This window comes from Rana temporaria, chromosome 4, assembly GCF_905171775.1.
Source record: "Rana temporaria chromosome 4, aRanTem1.1, whole genome shotgun sequence".
In the NCBI taxonomy this organism is placed as follows: Eukaryota; Metazoa; Chordata; class Amphibia; order Anura; family Ranidae; genus Rana; species Rana temporaria.
Genome location: NC_053492.1, coordinates 341,288,868 through 341,316,270, shown reverse-complemented (window position 1 = coordinate 341,316,270; position 27,403 = coordinate 341,288,868). Strand labels below are relative to the sequence as shown.

Below are 27,403 nucleotides of genomic sequence, written 5' to 3'. Positions count from 1 at the left end.
CCCTCTCTCAAAGCCAATCCGAGCAGGCTACTGTATGTAGCCTGCTCGGATTGGCAGAGGTTGTTACTCCAATCCGAGCAGGCTCTGTATTCATTAATAGAATACATTGCTCGCCGGGATTGGCTCAGCGGCGAATACTGTATGTGGCTGAAGCCACATACAGTATTAACAGACATCCAGGGGGCTGACATCCATCGGGCAGCATTCTATACCCGGCGTATAAGATGACCCCCGATTTTTGGGCATTTTTTTAAGTGTAAAAGGTCTTATTTTCTGGCGTATATGGTATATCAACTAAAAATACAGAAAAAAAACATAAAACAAACGCTATAAATTAAGTTGCAGTTCAGAGAGTAGAATAAGCATTTGTAGTTAGATTCACAAGTCCTCATTCACTTACCTCATCCTTCGATTTTGCTTTTAAAATGTCCTTATTTCTTCTGAGAAATCCTAATTTCCTGTTTTTCTCTCTGTAACTCCACACAGTAATGCAAGGCTTTCTACCTGGTGTGGCGTGTCGTGCTCGCCCCCTCCCTTGAGGGGGGAGGGGGCGAGCAGGAGAGTCAGGACAACCACTAACACACAGCTCCTTTTTTTATCTGCAACGTAGAGAGCGTCCTGACTCTCCTGCTCGCCCCCTCAAGGGAGGGGGCGAGCATGACACTCCACACCAGGGAGAAAGCCTTGTATTACTGTGTGGAGTTACAGGCAGAAGAACAGGAAGTGAGGATTTCTGAGAAGAAATAAGGACATTTAAAAGCAAAATCGAAGGATGAGGTAAGTGAAGGAGAACTGCACTAAGGTAAAGGAAGCTATTTAGGGATTTTTTTTTTTACCTTTGCAACCCCTTTAAGGTTTCTTGGCTGTCCCTTGGCAACTCAAAGTTTCAGCTCCCTCCAAAAAAATTCTATAGGATTAAGGTCTGGAGACCGGCTAGGCCACTCCATGACCTTAAAGCGGTGGTTCACCCTTATTAACATGTTTTTAGCATAAAATTCGGCATAGTAGCGCGAGCTACAGTATGCCTGTCTTTATTTTTTTAGTCCCGTACTCACAGTGTAATCGTAGACACAAGATTTCGACTCCCCGTGGGGAATGGGCGTTCCTATGGAGAGGGAAGGTGATTGACGGCCGGCTCTGGCACGTCACGCTCCCCGAAGACAGCCGGAACAGGTCTCGGCTCTTCACGGCGCTATACGGCGCCTGCGCACAGACTATTTCGGGTATTTCCCGAGAAGCGTGACGTGCCAGAGCCGGCCGTCAATCATGCTGCCTCTCCATAAGAACGCCCATTCCCCGAGGGGGGTCGGAATCTTGTCGCTACGATTACACTGTGAGTACCGGACTAAAAAAATAAAGACAGGCATACTGTAGCTCGCGCTACTATGCCTCATGTTATGCTAGAAGAAATTTTTTTTTTTTTTTTATTAATAGGGTGAACCCCCGCTTTAATGTGCTTCTTCTTAAAGCGGGGGTTCACCCTAAAAAAAATTCTAACATTACATTGAGCTGACTTCTGACACTGACAGTATGCTGATCTTTTAAAAAAAAAAATCGTACATACCGTTTTATCGCTATTTTTCACCCCGGCTTCCGGGTAGTGAATCCCGTGGGAGTGGGCGTTCCTATTCACAGGCTAAGTGATTGACGTGATAAGAAAAGCTTCCCACCGGCGCATACGGCCACGTCACGATTTGCCGAAAGAAGCCGAACGTCGGTGCGCAGGCGCCATATAGAACCGACTCGCAGTCCGGCTTCTTTCAGCAACTCGTGACGTGGCCGGTGGGAATCTTTTCTCATCACGTGAATCACTTAGCCTGTGAATAGGAATGCCCACTCCCGCAGGATTCACTACCCGGAAGCCGGGGTGAAAAATAGCGATAAAACGGTATGTATGAAAAAAAAAAAGAAGATCAGAATAATGTCAGTGTCAGAAGTCAGCTCAATGTAATGTTAGAATTTTTTTTTAGGGTGAACCCCCGCTTTAAGCTACTCCTTTGTTGCCTTGGCGGTATGTTTTGCATCATTGTAATGCTGAAAGACACATCGACGACCCATCTTCAGTGTTCTGGCTGAGGGAAGAAGGTTCTAGTCCAAGATTTTATAATACATGGCCCCATCCATTGGCCTCTCAATGCTGCAAAGTCGGTCAGTACCTTTAGCAGAGAAACAGCCCCAAAGCATAATGTTTCTGCCTCTGTGCTTGATGGTGTTCTTAGGATCATAGTCAGCTATTTTCTTTCTTCAAACACGGCGAGTCCCCTTCCTCAAGAAGGCACATGTACAGTCATGCCAATGAACATCTAAATGATTCAGAGAAGGATTGGGAGAAATGCTGTGGTCATTAACTCAACTCGCTGCGTTTGGAGGAAGAAAAATGCTCACTATGACCCTAACACCAACCATCCCTGCAGTTTGTAAAACAAAAGAACGGATTCTTCTGGACAGCCGCACTCCGAATAAAAATTGCCTTTATTGTAAATCCTAATAGAAAAACAGCACTACATGTCACAGCACACCGGCAAAGCTGACACGTTTCACACTATACTTAGTGTTTAATCATAGCTACTGAACACACAAAAACATTTCTGACCATCCCTGCAGTCAAGCATGGAGGTGGAAACATTATGCTTTGGGGATATTTCTCTGCTAAAGGTACTGACTGACTTTGCCACATTGAGGGGCCAATGGACTGGGCCACGCATTGTAAAATCTTGGATGAGAATCTTCTTCCCTCAGCTAGAACACTGAAGATGAGTTGTGAATGGGTCTTCCAGCATGAAAATTACTCAAAACATACAAGGCAACAAAAGGAGTAGCTCAAGAAGGCCATGGAGTGGCCTAGTCAGTCTCCAGACCTTAATCCTATAGAAACTTTGGAGAGAGCCAAGAAACTTTGAGTTGCCAAGAGACAGCCATGAAACCTTAAAGCGGGGGTTCACCCTATTAAAAAAAAAAAAAACTTGTTTTTTTTATTCTAGCATATAATTCGGCATCGTAGCGCGAGCTACAGTATGCCGGTCTTACATTTTTTATCCCTGTACTCACTGTTTAATCCTACCTAGACGATTCCGACTGCCCACGGGGAATGGGCGTTCCAATCCAGACGGAAAGTGATTGACGGCCGGCTCTGGCGCGCCACGCTTCTCCGGAAATAGCCGAAATAGGCTTGGCTCTTCACGGCGCCTGCGCATAGCCTGTGCGCAGGCGCCGTGAAGAGCCGAGACCTACTCCGGCTGTCTTCGGGGAGCGTGACGTGCCAGAGTCGGCCGTCAATCACCCTCCCTCTTGCTAGGAACGCACATTCCCCGCGGCAGACGGAATCGTCTAGGTACGATTAAACAGTGAGTACGGGGATAAAAAAATTAAGACCGGCATAGTGTAGCTCGCGCTACGATGCCGAATTGTATGCTGAAATGTTGTTCAGCAGGGTGAACCACCGCTTTAAGGAGTTAGAGAAGATCTGTAAGGCTGAGTTCACACTACGATTTTCCCGTCCGTCAGCCGCATACGATTTATATGAAAAACCGTATGCGGCTGAAACAGACGGGAACGTATGGAACCGCACATATGTGCGTTTTCCATTGACGTTAATGTTAAAGAAAAAAGTATGCGTTTGCCATACTGTTTTAAAAACGGCCGCAAAACCGTGTTTGAACACGGTTTTGCGTACGTTTAAAAAACGTTTTGCCAGCAAATCGTACGCACCCGGATGCATCTGAGTGCATACGATTTGCAATGCATTGTCTATCTATACGTTTTCCCGTCCGGGCCCGTACGTTTTCAATACTGAAATCGTATGCGGCTGACGGACAGGAAAATCGTAGTGTGAACCCAGCCTAAGAAAGAGTGGACCAAAATCCCTCCTGAGATGTGTGCAAACCTGGTCTGTGCTTGCCAACAAGGGTTTCTCCACCAAGTACCAAGTCATGTTTTGCTTGGGGAGAAAACACTTTTTTTACAACTGCAACTTAATTTATAGTATTTGTTTAATGTGTTTTTTCTGTTTTTTTGGTTGATATACTGTCTAAAATACACCTATTATAAAAAATTATAGACCCTTCATTTCTTTGTAAGTGGGAAAATTTACAAAATCTGATGGGGATCAAATAAATAATTTCCCCACTGTACGCTATGGTATCTTACATTCAGCACAACTTGAAACTCTGTATACATACAGTGGTATGAACGTGTAGCTATCCTGATTTTTCAGTACATTGGCCATATAGTCTAGTATTATTCATACATACCTGTTGTTTTCTTGGATCAAGTTACACCCTAGACAACTGGTCATAAGGCAGCAAAATCTAATTTCTCCAACCACCTTTGTGATCAATGGGTCGTTAGGTTAGGGGCCACTCTACTGAGAAGTGGATGACATCTATGTAATATACCTTACTACAAAAAATCAAAAAGAATCACTGAGTTGGAAAAAGGATCACCCCCTTGTGTCAGTTGAACCAGCTTTTGCTTCAATTACAGCCTTTAGTCTGTTGGGAAATGTCTCTACTAACTTTGCACATCTAGACCAATATTTGCCCACTTTTCTTTGCAGAACTGCTAAAGTTTGGTTAAATTTGATGGTGACTGTTTTTGGACTGCGGTCTTCAAGTCATTCCACAGATTTTGGAGCCCTAATCTGGGCTCTGACTAGGCCATGCTAGGACATACCTTCCACATAATAATAGACTTCACTGTGCTTCTAGTTTTTGAAAAAATTGCATTCATTTCCTGACTTGTGCCTGTCCACAACTTTATCTTGGAGATCTTTTGACATTGCCTTGCCACCTATAGTTCAGTGTTTGCTTCAGTTGCGCTACCAGGTACTGAAATGCTTTTTAAGAAGGGGGCGATCCTTTTGCCAACTCAGTTATTCAGTTTTTGATTTTATTTATTTCATTCCTGGCATGTTGGTTATATCTTTCACTTGTATTTTATAAATTGCACTAAATAAATACAGCTGGATAAAACAAAAAATGGTGTCTTCATTTCAGGCTGCAAAGCAACAAAATGTTAATATTTTTAAGTGGGGTGATGCTTTTCTATACCCACTCTGTATACCTTTGCTTATTTTGGCATATTTTATAAGGGAAACTATGCTTTAAATGGCCAATATCACACAGGACAAAAGTGCTTTAGTTGCACTGTCACTGTATACACACAAGGTCAAAACACACAACCTAAGTTCTGTACAATTGGTATCAGTGTTCTAATGCCGCGTACACACAATCGGTTAAACCGGTGAGAACAGTCTGATGGACCCTTTTCATCGGTCGAAACCGATCGTGTGTGGGCGCCATCGGTTAAAAAAAAGCCAACTTGTTTTAAATTTAACCGATGGATTCCTAACCGATAGAAAAAAAGCGATCGCTAGTAGACACGACCATCGGTTAAAAATCCACGCATGCTCAGACTAAATTAGGGGACGGGAGCGCTCGTTCTGGTAAAACTAGCGTTCGTTATGGAGATAGCACCTTCATCACGCTGCAACAGATAGAAAAGCGCAAAACTTCTTTTACTAACACAAAATCAGCTAAAGCAGCCCCAAGTGTGGCGCCATTGGATTTGAACTTCCCCTTTATAGTGCCGTCGTACGTGGTTTACGTGTCCGCGTTCTGACACGATCGTTTTTTTAACTGATGGTGTGTAGGCGCGACTGACCATCAGTCAGCTTCATCGGTTAACCGATGGAAAAATCCATCAGACTGTTCTCATCCAGACAGAATTCTCACTGCTCCAGGTGAGCCTCGTGATGATCAGGGGTTGTTGAACCACCAGGGTGTTGGCAATGCGGTAATGGCAAAAACAAAAGAACAAAAGCTGGACAGCCGCACTCCAAAATTTTCTTTAAAAGAGATGTCTTTATTTTCAACTGTGCATACAGTCACTGCAAGCCCACAAAAATCAGTATGGCCAACGTTTCGCACTGGCATCAGTGCTTAGTCATGGCTCAGCACTGACGCCAGTGCGAAACGTTGGCCATACTGATTTTTGTGGGCTTGCAGTGACTGTATGCACAGTTGAAAATAAAGACATCTCTTTTAAAGAAAATTTTGGAGTGCGGCTGTCCAGCTTTTGTTCTTTTGTTTTTGCCAGACTGTTCTCATCGGATGGACCGATCGTGTGTACGCGGCCTTGGTCCTTAATAGCAACTAAAGAACACGCTTTCAAAAAGGGTAGGTCATACCCTACAAGTGCTATAGAACATATTAATAGTTTGTTTTTCAGTTTTCATTCATTTAGGAAATACAAACAAGCAAATTATTCACGTCATACACATCCTAAATAATACAATTATACTAAAATATATTTTTTAAATGTACCACATTTTAAAAGATGTGAGCTCCTCTAACAGTTGGATATTACACTCCCTTTGACCTTAATAAATGTGGATGAATCACTGCAGTTGTTGTTGATTATTGAAAGTACACTGGTAAAGCAGTTACTTGACATGTATAAACGTTTGCTAAACTGCATTGATCGATGGTCCGTAATACGTGGATATAGTAGTTCAGAAGTCAATGTATTAAACTTTGGGCATGCTCAACAGTCCTCTTAAGACTGATTTGCAACCACTTTACTGGAGATAAGTCAGAATACATCCAGGTGACAGCTTCCATGGAGCTAGAGCACCACACTGAATCCAAGCAAATAAATAAAATGTTTTCAAATGTCCTCCACTGAGAGCTTGTGCGGTAAGGATGCATGCAGAATGCAGTCAAGGTGAGTTGCAAGTCTGATTTTAGGATGGTTATTTCGGAGAGCTGTTTGTAGTTGTCTCAGTGATGCATGAAGAGGTGTAGAGTCAGCCTGCCGAGACGTCCTCCTCTGGACTTCTGAATGCCTTGTCCAGCTTTAACGCGTAGGAACAAAGTCTCGTCCGTTGAAAAGCAGCGTGCAAGTTTATGATTTGGAAATGCATCCCTCCCCCTCATCAAAGTGTGAGAGCGATAAAGTGAAAAGGGACAACTGGTGAAAAGAGGCTGCATGAAGAAAAAGTAGGAAACTGCAAGCTGTCACAGACAGCCTTTTAAACAATACCCTGGACAGCATCTAAACAAAACCCCAAGTAGGATTTTGCCATACACCACCAAAAAGACTAAATGTAATGTATTGCTCATGTTTGCATAGAAACCATTGGTTTGAAATTCCTACCTCGCCTGTTCAAGTAGGGTTTGCTGTAATCCCAGCTATCATTATCATTCCGAATAACATTAAGACGTGTAGGCTGCACACAATGAAAGAGACAATCAATAATATGGCAAGTGAGAAAACAAAGATACACGCAACAAGAGTGAGACTTACCCTGGCATATTCTATTTTCAGTGTGCAGCATCCAGCATAAATGTCTGCGCCATTTAATGCAGCTTTGGCCTTCTGGGCACTGTGCACTGTGTCAAATGTTCATTAGTGTTAAGGAACCTGGCATTCAGTCAAATAGGCAGGTAAGTGCAAATTACAGCTGCACGATTAATTTGTCCTTTAGATCAAAGGAATACACTTCAGTGTGTAAATAAGGAAAGTTTAACCACTTAAACACTAAGGGGCAGATCCACAAAGATCTGCCCCGGTGCACCGTATCTAAGATACGCTACGCCCCCGTACCTTACTGCAGTTTGGTTCGAATCCATAAAGATTTTGCACCGTAAGTTACAGCGGCATAGTCTATCTCTCGCGGCGTAACGGCGCCTAATTCAAATCGGCGAGTAGGGGGGCGTGTTTCATTTAAATGAAGCGCGTCCCCGCCACGAACGAACTGTGCATGCGCCGTCCCTAAATTTCCCGCCGTGCATTGCGCTAAATGACGTCCCAAGGACGTCATTGTTTTGACGTGGACGTAAATTACGTCCATCCTGATTCACGGACGACTTACGCAAACTAAAATAAAATTTTCTGCGGGAACGACGGCCATACTTAACATAGCAGGTTTAACTATACGCCACAAAACAGCAGCTGTAACTATACGCCGAAAAAAGCAGACGTAAAAAATGCGACGGCCGCTCGTACGTTCGTGGATCGGCGGAAATAGCTAATGTGCATACTCGGCGCGGATTACGACGGGAACGCCACCTAGCAGACGTCGAAAAATTGCATCTAAGGCCCGGTATACACGAGCAAACATGTACGATGAAAGCGGTCCGTCGGACCGTTTTCACCGTACATGCCTGCCAGAGGGCTTCTGTACGATTGTTGTACTAACCATCGTACAGAAGTCCGCGCGTAAACACTACGCGGGGCGTGTCCGCGTCGTCGCCGCGCCGATGACGCGGCGACGTGGGCGGGCCTGCCATTTAAAGGCTTCCACGCATGCGTCGAAGTCATTCGACGCATGCGAGGGACGGCGGGCGCTCGGACATGTACGGTAGGTCTGTACTGACGACCGTACATGTCCGAGCGGGCAGGATTCCAGCGGACGGTTTTAAAACACGTCCAGGAATATTTGTCTGCTGGGAAAAGGCTCGGCGGGCAAATGTTTGCTGGAATTCGGCCCGCTCGCGCCTACACACGACCGAACATGTATGCTGAAACTGGCCCGCGGACCAGTTTCAGCATACATGTTTGGTCGTGTGTACGGGGCCTTAGATCCGAAGGCGTACGAAGACGTACGCCTGTCGGATCTAACCCAGATGCCGTCGTATCTTGTTTTGAGGATTCAAAACAAAGATACAATGCAGGAATTTTGAAATTACGCCGGCGTATCAATAGATACGCCGGCATACTTTCTTTGTGAATCTACCCCTAAACTTTTTCTGACATTTGTTGGTTTCAAGTTAAAATCATTTGTTTTGCTAGAAAATTACTTAGAACCCCCAAACATTATATATACTTTTTTTTTAGTAGAGACTCTAGAGAATAAAATGGTGGTTGTTGCAATATTTTATGTCACACTGTATTTGCGCAGCGGGCTTTAAAATGCAATTATTTGGGAAACAATTACTTTAATGAAGTGTCCTGTAATGTACTTCACGAAAGGGATTTGAAAGGCAAAAGGAAAAAAAATTCTTTAACATTACAGTACACAGGAGGTAATCAGAAATATAGGGATATCCCCAAGCAAGTGACACTGAAACTGGCATCATATTAAGCCTGAACCTCAACCTGGTAAAAAAAGTAAAGTGCTACCAAAGTCAAATTTGTTTTTTAAATAGCAAACATGGTATACTTATCTGATCTGTGTAGTGGATTTGCACAAAGCAGCCCAGATCCTCCTCTAGGCCTAACGCCGCTTAGCGTTAGGCCCACCCGCCGAATGGCCGCATATGGGTCAATGGGTTCAAAAATGAAGAAAATAGGGATTTTGGTTTGTACACTCAGATGCAGTGTAGTTTCACTTTAAAAGCATACATTTTTTAGGGGACCGCCCACTTGTATAGTACTCAGCCTTCATAAGGTATTTTTGTGCAAATTGCTTAGAGGGGTAAAAACTATAAAATTTTATTAAACCCTTGTTTTTAAAAATAAAATAAAAACAACAAACATGCCTATACTTACTTTTCTCTGTGCAATGGTTTTGCACAGAGCAGCCCCAATCCTCTTTTTCTGGGGTACCTCTTCGGCACTACATGCCCCTCCCTGCATGGGGGCACCCATGCATGTTCGCTCTTGGTCCAGCTGCTGCATCCACTTACACAGACAGTGGGACTCGGCCCCGCACCTCTCCATGTCAGGAGATTTGATTGACAGCATTCTGGGGGGCAGCTGCAGCACAGAAGGTTTTTCACCTTAATGCATTAAGATGAAAAACCTTAAAGAGTAACTCCCCTTTTGTTGAGAAAAAAAAATTCCCCTCTGGGTGATCTATGTACATTGCAAGGATTATAACAACCTTTGTTGCAGATTACTACCTTTTGTTATTCTGAAGTAATCCCTGTATGTTCCTCTGAGCCTCAGTGATGACTGGGTCTAATGGGAGTGGTTTTATAATTATCTATCAGGTGTGCACCTGCAGGGCACTAATGAGGAAATCTGATGGGCCTGAAAACCTTTAGATATGTTCCTACTGGGAGTGTCTCACCAAAAATGAAATTTTTGTTGCAGGGAATGCCTGAAATCTGACTTGTATCTTAGGCAGACTTCTGGAAAAATTGGTGAGCCTATCACACAAGCAGGGAATTATGTTTCTGGGGGTGGTCAGTACACACTCTGTGTACAGAACACCTCCAGGTAGCCATATTGCAATGCATTCTCACAAACTTACAGTGGCTGCAGATTGAAAGGGGAAAGTAATTTTTAATAACATTACAATATGACTTATGTCGCAATTGTATACACTATTATTTTTCTTTATTTGTTATTCCCCCCCCCCCCACAAAAGTGGAGTTACCCTTTAACCACTTGACCACTGGGCACGAAAACCCCCTTAATCACCAGACCAATTTTCAGCTTTCGGTGCTCTCACAATTTGAATGACAATTACTCAGTCATACAACATTGTACCCATCTGAAATTGTTGTCCTTTTTTTCACACAAATAGAGCTTTCTTTTGGTGGTATTTGATCACCTCTGCGGTTTTTATTTTTTGCGCTATAAAAGAAAAAAGACTGAAAATTCTGTAAAAATAAAAAAAAAAATCTAGTTTCTGTCATATTAGCAGGTTATTTCTCACACACATCATATGCATACTACAAATTACACCCCAAAACACATTCTGCTATTCCTCCCGAGTATGGCGATACCACATGTGTGAGACTTTTACACAGCGTGGCCACATACAGAGGCCCAACGTGCAGGGAGCACCATCAGGCGTTCTGGAGCACCCAGGCCAATTTTGACATTTCTCTCCTACATGTAAAAATCATCATTTATTTGCTAAAAAATTACATAGAACCCCAAAACATTATATATGTTTTTTTTTCAAATACCCTAGAGAATACAATGGCGGTTGTTGCAACTTTTTATCTTGCACGGTATTTTCGCAGCAATTTTTTGAACGCGTGTTTTAAAAAAAAAAACTGTTTTGTGCTTAAAAAAAAAAAACAGTAAAGTTAGCCCAATGTTTTTGCATAATATGAAAGATGAAGTTACGCCGAGTAAATAGATACCCAACATGTCACCCTTCAAAATTGCACACGCTCGTGAAATTGCGCCAAACGTTGCTACTTAAAAATCCCCATAGGCGACGTATTGCAAGGTATTGGAGTATTGAGGGTATTGCGGAGTATTGGGGGGGTATTGCAGAGTATGGGGGGGTATTGCAGAGTATGGGGGGGTATTGCAGAGTATGGGGGGGTATTGCAGAGTATGGGGTGGTATTGCAGAGTATGGGGGGGGTGGTATTGCAGAGTATGGGGGGGGGTGGTATTGCAGAGTATGGGGGGGTGGTATTGAAGAGTATGGGGGGTATTGCAGAGTATTGCACTCATACTTTAGCGCTTATCATTATTTTTATATTGCAGAGTATTGCGCAGGGATGGCTGGATCTGTGACTGCAATTGTCACAGATCCAGCCCACAGTGCGGCGGCTGCTCATTACATGACGCCGGTTTGTTTACAAGTGATCGCGCCGTCATTGGACGGCGCGATCACGTGGTAAGGAGCCGCTTCCATTGGCTCCTTACCGCGATCCGTGTTGCTGCGGGTCCCGTGGACCCAGCGAGCGCCGGTGATCGCGTGTGCGCGCGCCCGCTCGGGCGCGCAATTCTGACTCTCTGGGAGGACGTATATTGACGCCCTCCTAGAGTTAGGGAACCGCCTTGTAGCCGTATTTCGGCTATAGGGCGGTTACCAAGTGGTTAAGGCTTTAGAACCAGTTTAACTGGGTTAGGCTAATCCCTATTTAAAAAAAAGGGTGCAACAGTGATTGTACAAGAAAGGGACTTTTAGCTGACTCTGGTTGTTCCAGGTCTAGACATATGTGAACTGCATCAGTGAGCTTAGCTACAGGGTCTCTTAATTGTAGGCTTATCCAGGTAGACAGACTTTAAGTATCAAGTTATCTACCAAGGACAGGGTACCCACCTCTGCATCTCCAGCCACAGTAGGAAATTCTGAAACAGATGATTCTGGAGGAGAGGACGAGGAAACCCACTTGTGGCCCCTGTGTTTTAAAGTCAGCAATCATGGCTGAAAGTTTTCCCAAAAACTCAGCCACAACAGCAATAAATTCTTCCCTAGACATGGAAGAGGAGGAATCTGCCCCAAAAGGAGTCAAGGAAGATGCAGATGAGGGCACTGGTTTGGAACTGGCAGGTGGCACTGGTTTGGAACTGGCAGGTGGCACTGATTGGCACTAGCAGGTGGCACTGGTTTGGAACTGACAGATGGCACTGGTTGGGATAAATGGCACTGATTGGCAGTGGCACTGGCAATTGGAACTGGTTGTCACTGGCAGGTGGCACTGATTGGCGGATGGCACTGGTTGGCAGGTGACACTGGTGGGTGGCACTGACAGATGGCACTGGCTGGTGGCACTGATAGGTTTCACACTAAGCCGAGTGTAACTATAACTGTGTGAAAGAGAGAGAGAGGAGCTGTCAGCTCGATGTCGGGGGTGGGCAGGACCCAGCAGTTAAATTACACCAGCCAATGATTGGGCGGCTTTATAAAGTTGGTGGGGCCACATACACGTAGCGGCCCAACCAGATACTATCCCATTGGCCGGTGTAATATAGCTGCTGGGTCCCGCCCACCCCGGCCGGTCCCGCCTACCCCCAACATCGAGCTGACAGCTCCACTCTCTCTTGCAGGAAAACCTGGTTTCATCTTCATTGTGGGGTCCGGGTATGGGCTCTGAGGCAATGCTGAAGATGAGCCCATCTGGAAAGCACTCAAGAATACTTGCAAAAAACTGAAGGCATGCTAGGAGTGATAGAGGTTATGCAGGACTGCCCTAACAGCTTTGATTGTGTCCAGACTCCTGAAGATGGCAGCATAGCCCTAAATTTCTGAATACCTCCTATGGGCTGTGATCTATGATAAAGAAAATAATCTTGAAAGAAATGGCTAGTACAAAATGGTTAAACTTTTTCTGATTACAGAAAAGGTGTTCACCCTTCTAGGACAATAGCAAAACAACTAAGCATGCTGAAAATGTGAGTGGGTTATGCCAGCCTGGCCAATTTTTCTTATGCTGTCTGAATCTTGTGTGTCTCAATGAACGAGAAAGAAAGCAGTTTATCCCACCAGTTCTAAAAAACACATACCAATGAAATCTCTATGAAACAAACCTTGTTTATATTCCTGATTTTATCCTTTCTAAACATTGAAAGAAATAGCTAAAAAAAAAAAGGATATTCCACCATGGCTTGAATCCCATTTCTCTTAAAAATAACTATACGCTCCACTTTTCCTACTGGGTTGCAGACTGAATACAAGACATCCTATAGGAAAGAAATAAGGAATACAATTATTTTATAGTTGTGAAAACAATAAATGCACTGCAATATTTAAATGTTTTTATTATTCAGAAACTTGATAACTGAAGGTAAAATATTTTTTTAGTTATGGATAGAGAGGAAGTGGTCAGGGTTTTATTGCTGTCTGTATCCATGTTATGTGGGTTCACACAAAAGTGGAAGTCCCTACTACCCCCTGTGAAAATTGACACGGTCCCTTCCACTTCAATGGGTGAGTTTAGAAAGCGTGCACCACGTTCTATACTCTTAGCTAGATTCAGAGAGGTTTACGCCGGCGTATCAGTAGATACGCAGTCGTACCTCTGAATCTAAGCCGTCGTACATTTAAGTGTATTCTCAAATTGAGTTACACTTAAATGTAGCTAAGATACGACTGCCTGCGCCGTCGTATCTTAGCTGTCTAGTCCCGCCGGCCGGTAGGGGCGTGAACGCTGATTTACGCCTAGAATGCGTAAATCAGCGAGATACGCCGATTCACGAACGTACGCTTGCCCGTCGCAGTGAAAAGATACGCCGTTTACGTAAGGCATTTTCAGGCGTACAGTTAGCCGAACAAATAGCTGGCCTAGCCAATGATAAGTATGGACAGCGTTTTTTTGAAAATTTTACGTTGTTTGCGTAAGTCGTCCGTGAATGGGGCTGGACGTAATTTACGTTCACGTCGAAACCAATACGTCCTTGCGGCGTACTTTGGAGCAATGCACACTGGGATATGTCCACGGACGGCGCATGCGCGGTTCGTAAAAAACGTCAGGTCACGAATCATTTACATAAAACACGCCCCCTGTTCCTCATTTGAATTAGGCGCGCTTAGGCCGGCCCATTTACGATACGCCGCCGTAACTTAGGAGGCAAGTGCTTTGTGAATACAGCACTTGCCTCTCTGACTTACGGCGGCATAGCGCATATGCAATACGCTACGCCGGCTCAAAGTTAAGCCAGTCTTTCTGAATCTGGCTATCTGTCTGCTAAGTTAGAATTGCCACACTGCAGAGCAAAGCACCACAGCCATGTGTACTCACCTGAGTGGCCACCACGTTCCTTTGGAGGTGAGCAGTAGAAATAAGGCTAAACCGCCTGTTTTAACTACCTATGTGATCCCAAAATTACAAATAATTTGGCAGGTAAACCAGTCTAAAGGTACTGTACATGTGTCTGATTTGTGTATCTACAGATTGTCTGGGAGTTAACTGCAATGCTGAATTACTACTAAACAATTAAACAATAGAATTTAGGTCCAGAGCAGCATCTTGGGCAAAAAAAAACAAACGCTTAATCCACTCCTCACCCCCTTACATGCCGCATTTGGCATGTAATTTTTTTGGGGGCGGAATGGGGGCTTCAGTAGGAGTGGGACTTCCTGTCCCACTTCCTCCTTCTGCCCAGGGATTGCTAAGGCGATACATCATATCACCTTTTGGCGGCCCCTCCCTGTAGGCAATCACCTGGGACACATGACAGGTCGCCGTTCGCGCATGCGCAGTGAGTGCCCAGCCGTAAAGTCGAAAGCTGTCACGGCCAGGTGCCCACAGTTACAATGGAGGCGCTGGCGGAGAAGGTGGGGGGGGAGAGGAGTGAAGCTCCGGGCGGCGCATCACTGGACCATGGAACAGGTAAGTGTATGTTTATTAAAAGCCAGCAGCTACACTTTTTGTAGCTGCTGACTTTTAATAAACAAAAACCGGCTGGAACGCCCCTTTAGGCCCCATACTCACGAGCAAACATGTCTGCTGAAACTGGCCCGCAGGCCAGTTTCAGCAGACATGTTTGGTCGTGTGTGGGCGCGAGCGGGCCGAATTCCAGCAAACATTTGCCCGCCGGGCCTTTTCCCAGCAGACAAATATTCCTGGACTTGTTTTAAAACAGTCCGCTGGAATTCAGCCCGCTCGGACATGTACGGTCGTCAGTACAGACCTACCGTACATGTCCAGGCGCCCGCCGTCCCTCGCATGCGTCGAATGACTTCGACGCATGCGTGGAAGCATTTTAAAGGCGGGCCGCCCACGTCGCCGCGTCATTGTCGCGGCGACACCGCGTCATCGACGCGGCGACACCGCGGACACGCCCCGCGTATTGTTTACGCGCGGACTTCTGTACGATGGTGTGTACAACCATCGTACAGAAGCCCTCTGGCAGACATGTATGGTGGAAACGGTCCGACGGACCGCTTTCACCATACATGTTTGTCCGTGTGTACCCGGCCTTAATGATACAGTAGTGTCAGAAGGTGCTTATTTGAATTGCTTATTGTTAGGTGTCAGAGTATAAATAGCTGTACCTCTCTGCCTCAAGGAGCATGTAGACAGGCTTTCCATTTAGCCTGGAGGTTGTAAGCCCTCTTGATGAGGACAAGTAAACCTATGCTTTAAAGAGGCGTTCCTTTCCAAAATGCATGCATTTGAACAAGCAATTGCCCATCCCAACCTACGTGGCAGTCAGTTAGAGGTTATTGAGACCCCTCTATTCGGCTTCGGTTTATGCTGTTGGAAATGCAGACCAATTAGCGGGAATTAGAAAGACAGCCCTTGATCATGCAACAATATAAATAAGTTAGCAGCTGCAGCTCAAATATTTATATACTGATCGTTTCCCCAATAATCTATCAGGAACCACAGCAGACAAATAATATAAATGATGTATAATGAACACATGTTCACGTGGCTATGCATTTCATTATTAGAACATTCATTTACATTAGAGTAAGCACCAGTTCTCACACGAATTCTAATCAGTACACGAGAGCAGACTTACAACTGTGATTGGATATAAGGGATTCTGAATCGATAGTAGAAGGACTTTATTTCCCCCAGAAGGATCTTCAGTGTTTGCTGGCCGTGTGATTCGCTTGCTTGTGGAATAATTGAAGAAGGCTTGCTGTCCTGCTATATACACAGGCTCAGAGGTAGCAAATGTAACACATTTCTTAGAAAACTCGGTATTTTCAAATTCTACCAAGGCTTGACGCTTAAAGGGCATCATCATCACATAACTGCAAAGAAAAGAAAGGTTAGTATGTTAGTTACCGGATCACTTTTGGCAGTAAAATTGAGATTATATTATATATGTACAGTGGGTAAAATAAGTATTGAACGTCACCATTTTTCTAGGTACCGTATTTATCGGCGTATACCGCGCACTATTTTGCCCTGAAAATCAGGGCAAAATCGTGGGTGCGCGATATACGCCGATACCCGCTTTCCCGCGCCGAGTTTGAATACTGCGCCGACATATACCGAGCGCAGTACACTCGTGTATAGTCGGGCAGTCTCGGCTACACTCGCGATCACGTCTTGTACGTCCAGGACGTCAGCGCGAGCATTGCCGACTATACGCGAGTGTACTGCGGCGCAGTATTCAAACTCGGCGCGGGAAAGCGGGAAACGAGCGAGAAGGACGCCGCAGAAGGACGCCGGACCCGACGAAGAGGACACCCGAAGCCGCAGACGGACGCCGGACCCAACGAGGCCGCCGATGGACGCCATGCAAGACACCAAACTGTAAGTACAAAAATCTTTTTTTCACAGGAATTTCTGGGCAACTTTAGGGGTGCGCGCTATACGCAGGAGCGCGCTATACCCCAATAAATACAGTAAATACATTTCTAACGGTGCTATTGACATGACATGTTTACCACATGCAATTCATCCAAAGAAAGCAAAACAAATAATTTCAGGAATTAAGTTATGTGTAATAAAATGGAATGACACAGGGAAAAAAGTACTGAACACATGAAGAAAGCGAGGTGCAAAAAGGCATGGAAAGCCAAGACATCAGCTGAAATCTATCAGTAATTAGAAAGCAATCCTGTCTCTTGTCAGTGCAAATATCAGCTTGATCAGTCAACTGATGGCCTATAAAAAGGTGTCTCATAACAAACATCTCATGATGGGTAAAAGCAAAGAGCTCTCTCAAGACCTTCACAACCTTAATGTTGCAAAACACAATTATGGCACTGGTTACTGAAGGATTTCTAAACTTCTGAATGCTCCAGTGAGCACTGTTGGAGCCATAATCTGGAAGTGGAAAGAACATAATTTCACCATAAACCAGCCACAGCGAATATTGTATACAATTGAAATCTTTGGATGTCATAATACACCCCATGTTTGGAGGTCAAATGGCACTGCACATCACCCCAAAAACACCATACCAACAGTGAAGTTGTGTATCATAGTGTAGGGCTGTTTTTCAGCATATGGTACTGGCAGACTTAATTTCATTGAAGGAAGGATAAATGGACCAAGACCTTGATAAAAATCTGCTGCCATCTACCAGAACGATGAAGATGAAACGAGGGAGGACAATTCAGCAAGACAATGAAATCAAACACAAAGCCAAGGAAATTCTCAATTGGTTTTAAAGAAAGAGAAAATAAAGCTGCTAGAATGGCCCAGCCAATCACCTGACTTGAATCCAATAGAAAATCTATGGAAGGAACTAAAGATCAGAGTTCATAGAAGAGCCCCACAAAACCTCCAATATTTGAAGACTGTGTGGAAGAAGAATGGGACAAAATCACACCTGAGCAATGTATGTGACTAGATTCTTCATACAGGGGGCATCTTGAAGCTGTCATTACCAACAAAGGATTTTGTACAAAGTAATAAATACATTTCAGTTAGCGTGTTCAATACTTTTTCCCTTTGTCACTAGTTTATTACACATAACTTAAATTTCTGAATTTTTTTTTTGGTTTCTTTGTATGTATGGATTGCATGTGTTGTTACTGACAAGTGGTGGAAATTTCATGTCAATAGCACCTTTAGAAATTTACCTAGAAAAATGATGATGTGTTCAATACTTATTTTACCTGCTGTATATTCATTTTTTTAAGTTAAAGGGGTTGTAAAAGTAAAAAATGTTTTCCCTAAATAGCTTCCTTTACCTTAGTGTAGTCCTCCTTCACTTACCTCATCCAAAGTAGACGCTCTTTACTTTGCAGATAGAGAAATTAGCTGTGTGTTAGTGGGCGTCCTGACACTCCTGCTCGCCCCCTCAAGAGGCTTTTTCCACACCAGGGGGCAAGCCTTGCATTACTGCGTGTAGTTACAGACAGAGGAACAGGAAGTGAGGATTTCTCAGAAGAAATAAGGACATTTAAAAGCAAAATGGAAGGAGGAGGTAAGTGAAGAAGGACTGCACTAAGGTAAAGGAAGCTATTTAGGGGAAAAAAATTGTTTACCTTTACAACCCCTTTAAAGCGGAGTTCCACCCAAAAATGGAACTCCCGCTTATCCCACTCCTCACCCCCTTACATGCCACATTTGGCATGTAATTTTTTTTGGGGGGGGGGAGTGGGGGCTTCAGGAGGAGTCGGACTTCCTGTCCCACTTCCTCCTTCCGCCGAGGGGCTGGTAAGGCGATTAAGCTTAATCGCCTTTTGGCAGCCCCTCCCTGTAGGCGATCGCCTAGGACACGTGACAGGTCCTAGGCGATCGCCTGTCCAATCAAACAGCGCAGCCCCGGGCCGCGTGCGCAGTGCCGCTCGCGCATGCGCAGTAGGTGCCCGGCCGTGAAGCCGAAAGCTGTCACGGCCGGGTGCCCACAGTGACAATGAAGACGCCGGCCGGGGAGGGGGGGGAGAGGAGCGGAGCCCCGGCCGGCACGTCGCTGGAACGCTGGAGCAGGTAAGTGTCTGTTTATTAAAAGCCAGCAGCTACACTTTTTGATAAACATTTTTTTAATAAACATAAATATTGGCTGGAACTCCCCTTTAAGGAGTCTGGATCACCAGCAGCTGTTTATCTACAGTCTATATTTTCCAAAATAACAACACCACAGAAAGCAAACTTAGCTTTTCTTCCACTTAGTAACATAAAAAGTTCACTTACAAAATACTACAACAAGCTTGTACCTACAGGAGGGGTGTTACAGTACTAGAGCTTTTAGGGGGGTTTTCCCAACTTCAAACTTCTACAGCTCAATCGTGTGCTCTGTGTAGTTTCTTCCATTTTAAACATCCCCTATGAGTCTACGAACCCTTTGATGCCCCTTCCAAGGGACCATAACCTAACCTCAGCAGAAGAGAGAGATGAATTTCCCATACAGAACCCATCCCGGGAGACTTATTGAGCTGCACACGTTTCTAGGTGCACACTGTAATAGATATATCACAGAGGTGAGCACGCCCCTACCTAATATTTAAGTCTGTAATAGGGTGCCAGTCACGATCAGATTCCATTCTGCCACTTAGTGTATTTAGGCCAAGGAGCAGCACATATTTATCTTGTTGACACCCGGAGAGGTGCCAGAGCACATGTTATGGGGTGGGGATGAGCTGACAGAACAGTGTGGATGCTAGTGCATACGCTGGTGATTAAGGTGCTAGACACAGAAGCTAAGAGTGTGTAGCAATGTGCTGCAAGATCAGTGTGTGGTGGGGATATTGATAAAAAAACAAACAGTACCAGGATGTTGCATATTATATATTTTTTTATATTTTATTTTTATGCATTTATATATAAGTAATTACCGTATATATTAATAACCTGTGTATAAAGGCTCAATCCCAATTAAAAGTGGGAGGATAACCATTACATTTAAAACCATTTTCACACTAAAGCATATATATTTTTTTTTAAAGACAACAGATACCCTACAGCACGTTTTAGTGGATTGGGGACAGTGTCCTGCTTCTCTAATTTTAAAAAAAGAGTAGGGGTCACATTGGATGCGTTTTACTAAAATAGTGGCTGCTGTTCACTTAGCAAAACATCATGACAAACACACACTAGGTCTCTCCAACGTGTGCATTAGGGCCCTTTCACATGTACGGATCCCGCGAGGATCCGTTCCTTTAACATACGCTTGCTCAGTGGGGATCGCTCCGTTGATCCCTGCTGAGCCGGCAGATGACAGAACGGTCCCTTCACATTGTGCAGGGACCGCCCTGTCAGATCTCCACTCTCCTCTATGGGGGGGGATCGGATGAACACAGATCATCCGATCCAATGACGGATGGTAAAAAAGGACTCCTCCGTCTGCAGAAATGGAGCATCGGGTGTCAGCGGATGTTCATCCGCAATCCCATTGTGATACATGTACCGTATTTATCGGCGTATACCACGCACTTTTTTTGCCCTGAAAATCGGGGCAAAATCGTGGTTGCGCGATATACGCCGATACCCACTTTCCCGCGCCGAGTTTGAATACTGCGCCGGCATATACCGAGCGCAGTACACTCGTGTATAGTCGGGCAGGCTCGGCTCCTCTCACGCCCTCAGGACGTGAGCGCGAGAGTAGCCGAGCCTGCCCGACTATACAGGAGTGTACTGCGCTCGGTATAATGTAAAGAAAATGGTATGTGGCGCACGATCCAATAATGCATACAAGCAATAATAATGAAAATAAAAAGGAGGTATATAAAATAATTATCATCAATTAATAAGAGTCCATGATTAGGGCTAATGTCCAAGGAAAGTCTTAGTTGAAATGTATAATCGTGGCTATGGAAGTCACTTGGCGGCAGCACCTGAAGCAGAAGCAAACTTCTGAAGGAATCACAAGAAAAGGACAAGATGCGCCAATCTAAGTGCAGTGAGCCATAGTTTAATAAATAAATGAATAAAAACAATGAAATGGCTACTCACAAAAGGAGAATAAATACGGGCACTGAGTAAGATGCAAAGCCTGGGGTCACAAAGGTGTCGTCATCTGTGGAAATCCATGTCCAGGGCAGCTACACGCTGAGACTGTTACACACATTGGACTCTGGAAGCCAGTGGAGATGATAGGATGCGGCGTGCGTTCCACTGTGGAGCGCAGCGATCCGTCGTCGCACCGGAAGTGACGTGGGAGTCCAGGCCAGCCAATCGGATAACGCGTTTCACAGCGTCAGCTGTTTCGTCAGATCCATCGGTATATGCCGGCGCAGTATTCGAACTCGGCGCGGGAAAGCGGCAATCGAGCGGGGAGGACGCCGCAGAAGGACGCCGGACCCGACGAAGAGGACACCCGAAGCCGCAGACGGACCCGACGAGGCCGCCGCGCAAGACACCAAAACTGTAAGTACTAAAATCTTTTTTTACAGGAATGTCGGGTCCACTTTAGGGGTGCGCGCTATACGCTGCCGGAGCGCGCAATACCCCGATAAATACGGTATGTCCGTTTTTCATCCGAAAACCTTAAAATATTATCCTTAAAATATTGGGAAATGTTCATGTACTCTGTTGATGTTGCAAGAAACCCTGTAAGCATCTAACTTACTGTGCACACTGCTTAAAGTGACACTAAAAGATATTCTTATTTTTCAAAAATCCATACACATCCACTACTTAAAGAATAAATTCACCTTTCATAACATGTTACACCCATATCTAGGGTGTAACAGGTTACTAAATGAGCAGCCCACACACCCCTGCATTTATTTAAAAGGTGAACTTATCCTTTAATCTTGCAGCTGCTAAGGAGTCCTGGAAGCGATAGTTTGGCTACCACAGAGCCCTGATCTCATCATCATCGAGTCTGTCTGGGATTACATGAAGAGACAGAAGGGTCTGAGGCAGCCTACATGCACAGACGATCGGTTGTTAGTTCTCCATGGTGTTTGAAACATCGTACTGGCCGTTTCTTCGAAAACCGTGTGTGCAAGTGTACCTAGAAGAATTGTTGCTGGTGTGAAGCCAAAGGGTAGTCGCACCAAATATTGATTTGATTTCGATTTTTTCACTTTGTAATATATTAAATTGCTAAAAATATATTTATTTAAGGCCATTTTACACTCTCTACAGCATTTCTGAACCCTTGCTTAAGACCCCTTTCACACTGGGGTGCTTTGCAAGCACTATAGCGCTATAAATAGCACCTGCAAAGCGCCCTGAAACAGCAGCCCCATTCACTCCAGTGTGCTGGCAGGGCGTCAGAAAAAGTCCTACCAGTAGCTTCTTTGGAGCGCATTAGCGATGAGTTCACCGCTCCTTCCCTTCCCATTGAAATCAATGTGCAGCACCACCAAACTTGCTAGCAGGGGTTAAAAGCGGCACACTAACGGCCGAAAAGTGCAGCAAAAACAACGGTAAAACTGCGTTTTCAGTGTGAAAGCAGCCTAAAGCTTTTGCACGGTACTATATATATTTTATCCATATGATTTTAGCCCTCCCTCTCCTGTAGTATAAATAAAGGGGGGCCAAGGGGCGCTGCACAACTTGGGCACACATGTTCTAGAGAGCTGGGGCCCCAGCGAACCAGAGAGGCTCCTGTGTATGCATCTTCCTTTACTTATGGGTCCCCAAATCCTGCTGGTTTTCATCTATTGGGCACCCTGGGCCGTGAAAGGTATGGCAGAGCCCACTGCTCCTCTCTGCTGCTGTTGTATCTCAGTGATAACTATTATTCTCAATATGTGTTCTGTGTACTGCAAGGTGTAGTAGGCTGTACACAGAGAGCACTATATACAGTCAGGTATTCTGGAGGGCTAGTGTGTCCAAACCCCTCCAGCGTTTTTGATGACATGGGCATGACTAGTGTTTGGGCACATGTAATGCATCTTTTGCCAGATGACCTATGTACTTTACACACATCTGACCCCAGCACTCTGTACTTTACAAACTCATGACTCCTGCACTCTGAAGTAGTCACATATTAAGCCCCTCTTAAATAGTGCAAACTTGCTACACCTACGCAATTAAAGCGGAGGTTCACCGAAAAGTGAACCTCCACTTTTTGGAACCCTCCCCCCCTCCGGTGTCACATTTGACACCTTTCAGGGGGGAGGGGTTGCAAATACCTGTATAAAACAGGTATTTGCACCACTTCTGGGTATAGACTCCCGCGAGAGCCAGGCCCCTCTGCGTCACAACCCCCCGTTGTGTTCTGGGAAACAATCGGCTCCCAGAACACAATGGGAATCATTGGGAACTGCACAACGAGACTTGCGCATGCGCAGTAGGGAACTGGGCAGTGAAGCCGCAGCACTTCACTTCCCGATTCCCTACCGCTCGGCTTCGGCGGGTGACTTGGACAGGTAAGTGTTAGTTTTTTAAAAGTCAGCAGCTACTGTATTTGTAGCTGTGGACTTAAAAAAAAAAAAAATCAGGTGAACCCCCGCTTTAACAAACTACCTAATTTTTTCTGGTTTTCCAAGTGTGCCTCCAAATTTCTACACCCCTATTGGGGGAGGGGGCTGTAAGGTAAGCTGTACAGGGCCCCATGATTTCTAATGGTGCCTGCAGCCATGTAGAGACCCAGAGAACTAGTAAAGTAATGTCAGACGTGGGGACTTGTGGTACAGAAGCATGCTGAGTGAATAGGGATACTGGTTCCCTGCATCGCTGTTACACTGTGGGAAAGACAGTCAGTGACTCATGGGGAGTCCAGAACAACAATTTCCATTTGTGCAAGGACATGGAACAAAGAAAAATAAGACTGTTAAAAACAAGAACTATTCAATCACATAAAAATAAAAATAAAAGAACTATTCAATCACAAAAATAAAAAAAAATAAAAGTCAAAACAAAAAGGTGTGCTGACATTATCCCCCAGCTGACCTTTTTTTTTACTGCACCCCATGATCAGACAGGCTAAACCTGGCCCTGGTGCCCAAATTCTCTAGCTTGAAAAATGACAAAAAAAAAAAAAAAAAAAAACAATCACTTTGATGTATAACTTAAATACACGTTACCATATTGTCCCAAACTTCGAAAGAGCCTCCATTAGATCAGCCTCTACCACCGACTCACACAACCCTCGTACATGGACCACAGGAGAGACCGATACTTTGTGTTGATTTCCACCTGCGTCCTGAAGAAGATACAAATTATAAATCTATTAAAACTGTGGCATTAAAAGCTCTGTATGAAGCTTTCCATTCAAGTATATGTAAAATATCACCATTCTGGCTAAAACGTGTGAGACAGTACCTTGCTATTCTTTTTACCATCCCCCCAACTAAACAGCGTAATGCAGTCCCTAAGGGCTGTACCCGTGACATGCCCCCGAAGCTTTGCGGCGCAAATTATACAGTATGTCGCATTTGGTGGATGATACTGTCGCCGCATGTCACCCATTGGAGTCAATAAGGCCACACTGCACTTCAGCCGCAATGCATGAGGTTGAGGCACAGTGGACAGCATTTTGAGAGTTAAAACAGACTGTAAGGAGGCAACATATCACCTCCTCACTACCTAACATTCCGTAAAGAGCAATCCACCATGGATTACTTTTCAGGGGGGTGGCAATAATACCCACACATGTGAATGAGCCTTTATTGCCCTGTCGGAAAGAAGTAATCGGAATCAACCCTTCTGAGGTAGTCCACCTACTGTGAATCAACTGCTGAATAAAAGTAAATTTCTGTTATCACTGTATATGTGATAACTGAGAGGGTTAAAAAGTGGTTCCTTGGCAGTGATTCAAATGATTAATACACAGTAAGAAAAGTACAAAAGAATTTAGGGAGTGTCAGAAAATCAGAATGTCTAGTGTGACATATACAGATATCTTCTCAGAAGAGGTAAACAAATGACATATATTAAATACCCATCAGGTACTACTGTTTCTTAGGCTGCATTCACACCTAGGCGTATTTACGCCCGACGCCCGTGCCGCTGGAGGGGCGAATTTACATTGATGTCTGGGAGATGGTTCACATCTCACGCCGTACACCTGAAAACAAGTCCCGGACCCTTTTTTTCAGGCGGCTTTCGGCGTTCGGCATAGACATCAGTGTAAATGTTTTGTAAAAAAAAAAAGTTTACAAATCGCGGCAAAATACGCCGCGTTATAGTGTGAATGCAGCCTTAGACCCCCTGCACACTATGTAACTTTTGTTGCCTGATTTCCTTTAGATTTACCAAAACCATGGCCAGGGCCTGCCTGATTGCATACAAATTGAAACTCTTAAAGCGGTCCTCCACCCTAAAGTGGAGTCCCGCTGATCGGAACCCTCCCCCCCTCCGGTGTCACATTTGACACCTTTCAGGGGGGAGGGGGGTGCAGACACCTGTCTAAAGACAGGTATTTGCACCCACTTCCGGCCACACGATACGGGCGAAAGACGGGCATTCCGTCACATCCCGTCTGTCGCCCGTTGTGTGCTGGGAACACTCGGCTCCCAGCACACAGCGTGTGAGCCAATCGGCGGGCGCAGCGCGGCTCGCGCATGCGCCGTAGGGAACCGGGCAGTGAAGCCGCAGCGCTTCACTTCCTGGTTCCCTGAGCGTGGATGGCGGGGGGAGCAGCAGAGTGACGAGCGATCGCTCGTGCTCTGCTGCGATCGGCGCTGGACTCCAGGACAGGTAAGTGTCCTAATATTAAAAGTCAGCAGCTGCAGTATTTGTAGCTGCTGACTTTTAATATTTTGTTCCCATGGCACATCCGCTTTAAGATTTGACCTCATATTTTATGGTTTTGGTAAATCTAAAGCAGGTCATACACGGTCGAATTTCGAACTAATTTTCTTTTCAAAATCAAAAAAGTTCTTTTTTTTTGTGATCCGATGATGCCACCATTGATTTTCGAAATTCGGCCGACCAGGCCTTCATGTTGCCAGGAATATTCTTTTCTCTCCGGGTATATTCTTTTCTTGCACATGCGCATTTTTTTTACTATTACATTTCTCGCACGATTCTCCCATCATTGATCAGAAAATCTTTTGTTTTTCAAAAAATTTCCAACATGTCGGATTCCTCAAATTGGTTTGCCACACGAAAATCGGCTATTGTTGCATACCACTAACTGTGCGAAATTCGTACGAAAATTCTTTGATACGATTTTCGAAATTCGAACCATATATGGAAAAAATCTACAGAAAATTGTATAGTGTTTATCCAGCTTTACTTTCTGTCCGGATTCACACTGGTACGACACGACAGTCATACAACTTTCATCCTACTTTGCTCTGCGCCATCGGTCCTACATTGGTCCGACATCCATCCGCCTTTCATGAACAGGATAATACTTTGATCTGACTTTGTGACAGTCTGACTTGTTCTTTGACCAATCAAAACAATCCCAGTGCGAGATAAATTCCTTTTACTGCTGCTGTACTCACAATGTTGGATGCCACAAGTCGGATGGTAAGGACAAGGATCCTACTTTGATCCGACTTCAATGATATTCAATGGGCTGAAGTAGGATCAAAGTAGTGCAGGAACTTTTTTCAAAGTTGGACTGACTTGTGTCGGACCAGTTAAGACAGGTCTCATAGGGCAGGGGTCGACAAATCCCGGGCGCCAAGTCGCCATGGCGACTAGAAATAGGGTCCTGGCGACTTGGCTTGGAAGGGGGGGCAAAAAAAATAAAAAATTTTTATTTTTTTTGAGCTGGCACCATCTGGTGGTGAGCCATTGGTATTACAAGTTATTACCACCAGATGTGTAAGCTGGCGCCATCTGGTGGTGGCCGTTGGTATTACAAGTTAAGTATTACAAGTTAAACAGCAATTCTAATGTAATTTTTCACTATTTTCACTGCCATCTTCTTCCCTCTAATTAGAACCCCCCAAACATTATATATATTTTTTATCCTAACACCCTAGAGAATAAAATGACGATCGTTGCAATACTTTCTGTCACGCCGTATTTGCGCAGCGGTCTTGCAAGCGCACTTTTTTGGTGACAAAATTACACTTTTTTTAATAAGAAAATAAGACAACAGTAAAGTTATCCCCATTTTTTTTAATATTATGAAAGATAATGTTACGCCGAGTAAATTGATACCCAACATGTCACGCTTCAAAATTACGTCCGCTCGTGGAATGGCGTCAAACTTTTACCCTTTAAACGTCGCCTATGGAGATTTTAAAAAAACTCTACAGGTTGCATGTTTTGAGTTACAGAGGAGGTCTAGGGCTAGAATTATTGCTCCCACTCTACCAATCGCGGCGATACCTTACATGTGTGGTTTGAACACCGTTTACATATGCAGTCGCTGCTCATGTATGTGTTTGCTTCTGCGCGCAAGCTCGTCGGGACGGGGCGCGTTTTCTGGCTCCTAAGTTTTTTAGCTGGCTCCTAGATTCCAAGCAAATTTGTCAACCCCTGTCATAGGGAAACGTTGATTTTCATACGTCATGTGACATTATCTCCTAATGTCGGAGCGTTTGTCGTACC

General features: G+C 44.7%; 1 protein-coding gene across 1 annotated transcript in view; it reads right to left on the bottom strand.

Annotated features, from left to right (window-relative positions):
* The window catches only part of HNRNPLL (heterogeneous nuclear ribonucleoprotein L like), a 122,300-nt gene that overhangs the window by 59,028 nt on the left and 35,869 nt on the right, over positions 1-27,403 (bottom strand). The window contains exons 2-6 of the mRNA XM_040350780.1: positions 23,974-24,092; positions 16,107-16,344; positions 13,234-13,319; positions 7,306-7,402; positions 7,156-7,228 (exon numbers count right to left, since the gene is read on the bottom strand). Of these exons, the coding sequence (XP_040206714.1) occupies positions 7,156-7,228; positions 7,306-7,402; positions 13,234-13,319; positions 16,107-16,344; positions 23,974-24,092 (613 nt within the window). The remainder of the gene's footprint in view (positions 1-7,155; positions 7,229-7,305; positions 7,403-13,233; positions 13,320-16,106; positions 16,345-23,973; positions 24,093-27,403) is intronic.